This window comes from Taurulus bubalis, assembly GCF_910589615.1.
Source record: "Taurulus bubalis genome assembly, chromosome: 9".
Classification (NCBI taxonomy): Eukaryota; Metazoa; Chordata; class Actinopteri; order Perciformes; family Cottidae; genus Taurulus; species Taurulus bubalis.
Window position 1 is genome coordinate 22,535,736 of NC_136597.1, and position 8,674 is coordinate 22,544,409.

General features: G+C 40.5%; 1 protein-coding gene across 1 annotated transcript; it reads right to left on the reverse strand.

Annotated features, from left to right (window-relative positions):
• Positions 1-5,888: 5,888 nt before the first annotated feature.
• On the reverse strand, positions 5,889-7,742 carry lingo1a (leucine rich repeat and Ig domain containing 1a; the record flags this gene model as incomplete). Its single annotated transcript, XM_079223486.1, has 1 exon — positions 5,889-7,742. The coding sequence occupies exon 1, from the start codon at positions 7,734-7,736 to the stop codon at positions 5,889-5,891; it is 1,848 nt and encodes a 615-aa protein (XP_079079612.1). The 5' UTR covers positions 7,737-7,742.
• Between the last annotated feature and the right edge of the window lie 932 nt (positions 7,743-8,674).

Below are 8,674 nucleotides of genomic sequence, written 5' to 3' on the forward strand. Positions count from 1 at the left end.
GTTGTTAAATAAATAAGGAGGGTAGATTGAGTTGCCCACAGAGACGTGGACTGTGGCATATGGCCCAGGCAAAAAAAAGGGCCTCAACAGATCGCCTTTTTTGGACGCCATCCTGCCGCGTGTGCTCGATAGCCACGAGCTGGCCAAGACCGTAAAAAACAATAGCGAAGCAGTCAAAAGCGAGTAACGGAGGGGAGTCAGGTGGCTTCTTCTTTTTTTTTTTTTTTTGGTAGCGGGGCTCGAGGAAGTGTTTATTGACTATGCAGAAGTGCCTGCTTAACATCAAAGCAACCGCTAAGTCCCCACATGGGAACCACACCAGACATAAACCCCTGAACCCAGAAGGATCAAAGCCTCACCCACTATTCAACTTAAAGCACATTAAATTAAAATGAATATTTTGAATATTATGTCACAAATAGAAATAGACAGCCCCTCCACCAGGCAACCATGCTTTGCGCAAATCATATGGTAATCATGGTTATTTTGAGGAAATGTATTGGGAGTAAAAAACATCATTATATCTCTTTTTTTTTGGGTGGAAAGTCAAATTTTGAATAATAGTGATCCACTAAAGTAGTGTGCAATCGCCATATATTTGCACATGATGTGAAGAAGCTTTACATGCTACACTATATGGTGATCGGTACATTATATAGCTAATTATTCAAAAACAAGTATGCAAATGTTTAAAAAGATGAGATTCAACATTTTTCACTTCATTAAGTTCATGTTTATATCTATTTTGGTGATGACCGTAGGACCTGCTGAGCTGGTGAGAGTCCTGTTGCAAACAGTCACTTTCTCTAGTATGATCAAATAAGGCGAGCAGTGTCCCAGCAAACGGTGATATAAAGCAGGCTCGCTGCTGTCTGGCTCGTACGGCCGCCTCTTAACTTTATCATTCAGTCAGCGGATGCCGGTAACAAAATAAAATGTCATGCCCACTTTGCCAACACTCCTGAAGAGATCAATTCAGTCAACAGCCTCCAGAAATGGACATATATATATATATATATATATATATATATATATATATATACTCGCTTCTGAAAGGAAGTTGCTGCTTTGATTTTGACTTTCACTGAAACTAGACAAGACACTCCTACTTGGTTTTAGGTGTCCAGTCTCCTCAGAAGAGCAGAAAACTGCTCATCCTCTGGGATTTGTCAAAAGCAAGAAGTAGTCTTGGTCTGGTATGATCACATGGAAGCTGGAATACTGAACATGATGTTTATTTGAAATCATATCCCTGTGAATGGAGGAGTGAGAGAAGCACACAATGGAGGAGATACTCCATTAGAGTTGAGAGGCGTATATACTGGACTATAAGATTTAGCATTTGTGTAGATATGATTAATACCCATAAGGTAAACAAGCATCAAGTAACACAAAACATCACAGTTTCTTAGAATAATTTTTTGGGGAAAAGTTTTATAACATTTTTGCATTGAAGCCTGTGTGTTATGTAAGTGTGACATCATCTGGCAGTTTAAAATCTATATACTTTATCCTCCATACTTTATCCTTAATACATTTTAAATAAGTTAATATGCTACAGTCCAGTAGCATATTGTTCCATTTCAGGAAGTGATTGAATTGGCTGTCCATGTAGAACAAAATAAGTGTGATATGTAATTTAACTAATTTATTATTTCTAATAAATATTCAAGGTATTTTTTATTGTCATATGCACAGATAACAGGCAGTTATTCTGTACAATGAAAAGCTTATTTTATATTATATTTTAAATATTGTTCCATTGCACTAGAAAAAGTAAAATTTGAAAAAAGTAAAAATTGTTAATCAATATGGAGCTATGTGTTCTCCGGATATTTATCGTTTTCAGAATCTGACCCAGTTAAAATCAAGCTGTGATTGTTTGTTTCTTTGTATAACCAGGCAGCAGTTTTACAATCAAGCCCAATCAAAAGATCAAGCCAACTATTTTTGCGTAATATGAGCCAAGGGTCTTATATTTTATTTTAGAAGATATTTTTCATTCGTCTGTTTTTAAACCTTGTGGCTACATGTTCAACACTTATAGCAGTTCCTACTTCCTTCCTTCCTTCCAAATCCGTCTTCCTTGATTTCACAACTAATCCGTTGTCTGACATCACACAACAAAGGAAGCGCACAATGTAAATGGCAATGTAAAGTACATTTGCCTGTATTTAATCAAAACAATTCATACTATCATGTATTAAAACATGCAAATCCTTGTTAAAATGCATTGCCATGTTATTAGTTGGCTGGTCACGTTAAACCATCTCTGCAAGTTATCTTCTCTGCCCAGATGTTACTTGGGAAATCATAAAATAAATTGTCACGGTCAGCCGTGGTTTTTGTTTCCACCCATTGTTTTTGCTGTTGACAATTTTAAGTGGGAAAATTCCCTCCTCCGAGTTGTCTGGAATGCATTAGATATAGTGGGTGTGATGTGGAATCATAGACCGAAACAAGGGCTTTGATAAAGATAAAATATGGATTAGAAACAGCCTCCCTGCCATGAGTCTATATTCAACATCAAAACACAAATCTCAAATGACTTGCTTTTTATTTTAGGCATCTGATGCTTTTATTGTGTGACAGGCATCGCCAAGAGAAAATTCATATTTGTATTTGCCGACATGCAGTGTTTCCCAAATGCCATTAAGCAGATAGATTTTGGATGAGTGTGAGGAACACCCAGAGGTGTGTCTGTGTGTTCATGCTCAGTTTAGAAGAGGTGACTTGTCGCGCAGTGTCAGAATCTATCAGCCTGTTCCTGACCTAGAAACTTAAGCACATATCTAATATCTGAGGAATGAATACAATGGATGTCTCCATTACTCCCCAGGGCTCTGAGACCTCAAGAATAGTTTCTCTCCTCTTCTATTCTGCCTGTCTGTTTTCAAGTCAGAAGATAAATGAGCATGCTTTGATACAGCTTGGGGGGAAAAAGGAACATCAAAAGTCCCCATGGAGCCCTAAGCAAGGATGTGGAATGAAAAGGAATGGGACTGAGATCCAAACTCAATGCAGAGCAGCGCCATGTTTTATTAAACTAGGCTGTCCGACTCGTATCCCTGGTCATTTCCCATAACCTTCAAAGGGTAACCTAATTTGCTCATGTTTCGCAAAGAGACACCCAAAAATGAAATACTTATTCAACGTTGCACTCACTTTTTTTTTGTTTAATTTGGAAGTTCACTAATTACTTTACTAATATTGTCTCTGTTAAGATGACAGATGTGCAGCGTGAACTAATATTTGTTAGAAATATCTAAATGTGTGTGTGTTCCTTTATCCTTCAATAATGTTTAGACGCCAGACTAAATGAGTGAAAGACCAATGTCTTGTAAACAAGTAATTAGCGCTGGAACATATGATATTAAATTACCTCGCGGTCTGCATCATCATTTAATGAGGTATTCCATTAAATAAATTACACTATAAATAGATTATTTGGTTACTGAAAAACAAAATATGAGCTAAACTTATGCTTGGGTAGTAATGCATTAAAGGGGTATTTAAAAATATTTTACTTTTATAAATCTGTATTAATAAAGAGAAACATTGTATCAAGATAAATGAGACTGCAATGAACTAATCAATGCCGTCATAATTCTACAATAGTGAGTTTGCACCTAGAAAAGTAGTAGTTGTGTGATTGGTACAAACCAATGTTATCCAAGCCTCACACACATGCAGCTGTCATGGTTGGCTATAAGACCGTGAAGTCCGTACTACTTTAAAATCAAGATAAGACCAGCATATGTTTAAAAAAGTCCATAGATTGTTTAATACAACATACCATATTCTCAACAATTCAACATCAACGAAATTTTGTTAATTAAAAAAAAAATCTGCATATTACCTTTATTGCACAGAACAATTTGAATGTATTTTTCCATAGATTTCTTTTTTAGTATCTTTTTTTTTTTTGTAAAAAGTTGGCTTGGACTACATGTTCAATATAGTCCAGGGTCAAAATAAAAAAAAGGAATAACAGGAACAAAAACAGATACCCGCGGTCACTCGGGATCAAAAAAGGCTAGGTACAGTAGCCACACTTTGAACAAAGAGAGCATTCATAATCAGCAAGAGGGAGAACCATGAGCCATATCCAGTGATTTTTTTTTTCTTCTTTCCTTTATGCAAAACGGATTACACCAAAGCTGCTTCAGATTGCTCCACGGGTGAAACCATCTGTGTCACTCCAACCATCTGCATATTCTGTCCATACTTCCAGCCCATTACTGTGTCGTTGTCTGTAATGTCATCCATCATAAATAACTTAGCCTTTATCCTCACACACGTTTGCAAAGCCCAGCTGTCCACAGTGTGTACTTGAAAAGGAAAGGCTGTCACCTCCAAGTGTGTATGCAAGACCAACTGGGAGCACGCTATGCACAGTTCTTCTCCACCTGACAAACATCGCACATATCTGGGGAATAAGCAAACCTGCAAATTATCCTGGAAAGTAGTATTTCCATGGCTTTGACATGGGGAGCATCGGCATAAATGAATCTTTTGATTTCATAAAACAATCAAGAAAATATAACCAACAATGAAAGAAATTCTTCTACAGCTTGAGGAGCACATTATATATATATATAGATATAGATTAAAAAAACGTGAGCACCACAACTTTTATTCCCCACAATCATGTTGAGCACAACATCATTTCATTACATAATAGTTTCTGTCAGGGGTAACCGCTTCAACTGTAGTATCACGGTGCCAATGGTAACCGTCTTGTTGGATGGTAAAGCCGTAGGATAGATGCTGAATCTATTGTTGGTCCAGAGCACCATCATATCAGCAACATCTCACATTTCCTTCTGTATCATGCCCTCAATCCATGTGTGCACTCTGGGTTACATCTGAAAATTAGGGATGAGTGATACTGATATCATATACTGGGTGTAAAATGCTTTATTAGAGCATTTCCCCAATGTTGTAATCCAATATTAAGAGCCACATTAATGACGGGATTTGCTGCTAGTTTCCGAGACTAAATGTTGTTATATTTGTCTATTTAAAGATAATTTTGTTAATACAGTTGTGAGAATTGGTATCAATAGTAAAAGTTGCACAGATGTATTTGTATATCACTCGATCTATGTATTTACGGAGCACTTTTGTACGTTCTGTGAATTAGTAGCTGTGAAATTCAAATTAAGTGGTGTATATAGTACGTCCAACAACAGTTTTGTATTCCCCATATTATAATTGTGCCATACTATGTTATGTATTTCTAATGCTAATTGCTGGGAGATGCCCCTTTTTTATTTTGAATCGGGTATTGTGACACAGATATACTGTACATTTGATGGATTACAGAACAAGCATCACTTTAGGAAAGAAAACAGACCATATGTAGCACACAGTATAATGATGTTTGAATGCATCAACTTTGTATAAATGTGCTCATCAACCCATATAAATCTCATTCATAACTTGACATCTAACCTTGGCAATAAAACAAAAAAAAGAACAAACACTAAATTAAAGTTACAGACATAAAACAGCAATGGCCAAACTATGATCTGCCCCTCGCATTCTGGCTGTTTGAAGTGTTTTTCTTTTATGATATATTTTTCCCAGTATAAATCCACAGGAGTATGAACTGCTTATGACAAATTTGACTTTCAATTAATGCCCCCGCAGGCCTTGTAGAAGCCACCAATGCCCTGTAGCAGTGGATGTGCTTTCGTTCCCTCTCACCTGTGAAAGTCAAGAATTGCCTTCCTCTCTTGTGCTTCAGTCAGGAAAAAAAGAACATATTAGTCTTTGTTAACACACCAGGATCCAAAGTTTGTAAGGGGGATGGGGAAGAAAATGTCTTTTCCATTTGTCTTGTTTTTATTTTTGTCCAAAAACGAATAAATTCCACAGCTCTGTTAAATCATTTTCATGTTAAACTTGCGAGGAGCATCCACTGTGCTGCTGCTCATGCCAGCGTCCGATTTCCGTGGCACGTACTCGATCTCAATGTTGTGCTTGGTGTTGCCTTTTCCTCTGCTCCAGAGGAAGAGAAGCACCAGGCAAAACAAGACGACACCAAGAAAAGAGATGAAGCCCATTGTGGTCGCAATGATCAACGTCTTTATATCAAAGGGGAAGGGGGCATTGGCTCTTGTACCGTTAGCACCATTTTCCGTGGGCTGGTTTGAGATGAAGGCAAAGGTCTTGTTGGGCTGGTGTGGCCAGTCAGGCGAGTAGCTATGAATGTGCAGGTGAGCAAGGGAGGTGTCGTTTCCTCCTGCGTTGCTAGCTATACACACATATGTACCATTGTCTTGAATCTGGGCATAGCGAACCTCAAGGGTGCCGTCTGGCAAGACGGAGAGCCTTCCAATTGTCTTGCTGGTGATAAACTTTTTCTGGGGGGATAGCCACATTATCACTGGGGCAGGATCTCCATCTGCTTGGCAAGCGAAATGAACAATGGCTCCCTCGTCCACAAATTTCGGCTGGGGTTTGCGATCTCTAATCCTAGACTTGCGACAGGTGAAGTAGTTTGGCTGCAGGACATCCGGGAAGTCTTTGAATTCTTTGCCTTGGACAAACTCAGGGTAGGCACAGGTAGGCTGCTGCCTGTTGAAGTTCAGTCTCCAGCGTCGTCGGAAAACCCATAACAGTCGGCAGTCACAGGCCAGGGGATTATCATACAAGGCGAGGGTTTCAAGGTTGCCGACTGAGTGGAAAGCAGACTCCTCTAAAGTGCTAAGGGAGTTTCCAGACACATTAAGAATCTTCAGGTAGTTTAAACCACGGAAAGAGTAGGGCTCAATCATTGCCAGCCTGCCTCCTACCAGATGAAATTCCTGCAGGCGCAAAAGATCATGAAGCTTATTCCCTTCAATGGTATGGATAGGGTTGTATGAAACATTAAGAAAGCGCAAATAAACCAAATGCCGCAAAGCTACATAAGGAATTGTGGTCAGGTTGGCATTTGCGATGGTCAGGGAGGTGAGATTTAATCCATATAAGCAATTAGGGGTCATCGTATCCAGATATGGCCAATTGGCTATTTCCAACACTTTCAGCCGATAGAGCCTTTTGAAGGAATAATCCCGTATGACATTTATATTGAGGAGGCGGAGCCTGAGCGTAATCAAACTGTGGAGGTGGGTAAAGGCCTCTGTTGGCACAGAGGACAAGTTGCACTTCTCCAGACTCAGGTGCTCAAGGCTACTTAGGCCATGGAAAGCCCGGTGAGAGATGAAAACCAGGTCGTTATCGCCCACCTCTAAAGATCGCAGGTTGTACAAATCCTGGAACATGTAGTCCAACAGGATGACAATCTTGTTCTCACTTATGTCCAGCTGTGTGAGGTTGCTCAGGCCGGTGAAGACGCCGAGCTGGATCAGCTTCAGCTTGTTGCTACGCAGACCCATTGTCCGCAAGCCGTAAAGGTTGTTGAACGCTCCAGGTTCAATAGTGGAGATCGTGTTTTCACTAAGCTCCAGGTGCTCGAGGTTGGGGAAGTTGGCAAACTCGTCTGGGTTGATGGTTCTGATGCGGTTCTTGCTGAGGTCCAGCAGTTTTGTTTCTGCAGGAATGCCCTCGGGAACTGTCATGAGCTTCTTGCGGTGGCACATCACGGAACGCTCTTGAACATTGCACTCGCAGCGGGATGGACAGCCTGTAGTGGAGCCAGACAGCACAGTGCCCAGCATCAGGAGCAGAATGGGCTGCCAGCAAGCCACCAGGTAGCTGTGCCCAGTCGCTTCCCTGGCCGCCATCTTATCGGTTACCTATGGAGACACAGAGAAGAGGTAACACATTTAGTTATCAAATTAAAACACACCGTTGATTTGGACTACCTCACATTTTGCCAAATTCTTTTCTGTCAATCCAGATTGTGGAACATTGAAATCTATAAACTCAAACAATAGGAGACAATTCAAGCTACTGTAAAAGTTGGGTTTTACGCCGCTACTACCTTTGGTCATTGTCCCCATTTGCACCCCGCTGTAGCCAGCTGGCGCTCATGCTAGTTCCGCGCTAACTTCCGCTAGCTCCCCGACAACCACCAAAGGTCGGGACCAGCCCCGGCTCTACACCCGACTTGGGCAGATGGGACTCGGACAGTAGCAGCGGCCAGTAGCAGGAGTGGGGACCTAGCAGCAGGAGCGGGGAGCTAGTAGCAGCACTAGCTAGCGCTGCTACTAGCTTGCTACAGCGGGACACTGACCGGAGGTAGTAGCGACTTTTACGGTAAGTCCTTTGACGTGGTTTGACATGGTTTTCACTGAGCTATGGGCTGACATACAACTATGCTCTGCTAAATTCAGCAATTCTACATCATATGGTGCGATAGTGGAGCAAAGCAGTGTAAACGTGTATTAAAAACACTTTCTTTTGGCCATTGGTACCATTTTCTGCACAATGGTTATTTCAACAATCAGAAGTGCTAAAAGGATGCCATGCTGGTGTGACACAATTCCTAACAGAACAGTGAGTATGAATCCTTCTGCAATATTCATGCTGCAGACTCAAGATGAATAGAGGTGGGTGGTTACGAGGAATAAGGTATGTGCTTGCATAATTGAGAGTGCTGACAGCTTTCAATTCTGCACCGTGCACTTTTCTGCACATGAGCTTCAAAGGGTATTTAAAATGTGAGTAGCTGCTGTGAATGCACAGCATTCTACCAAACCTATATGTGCTATTAAGATCA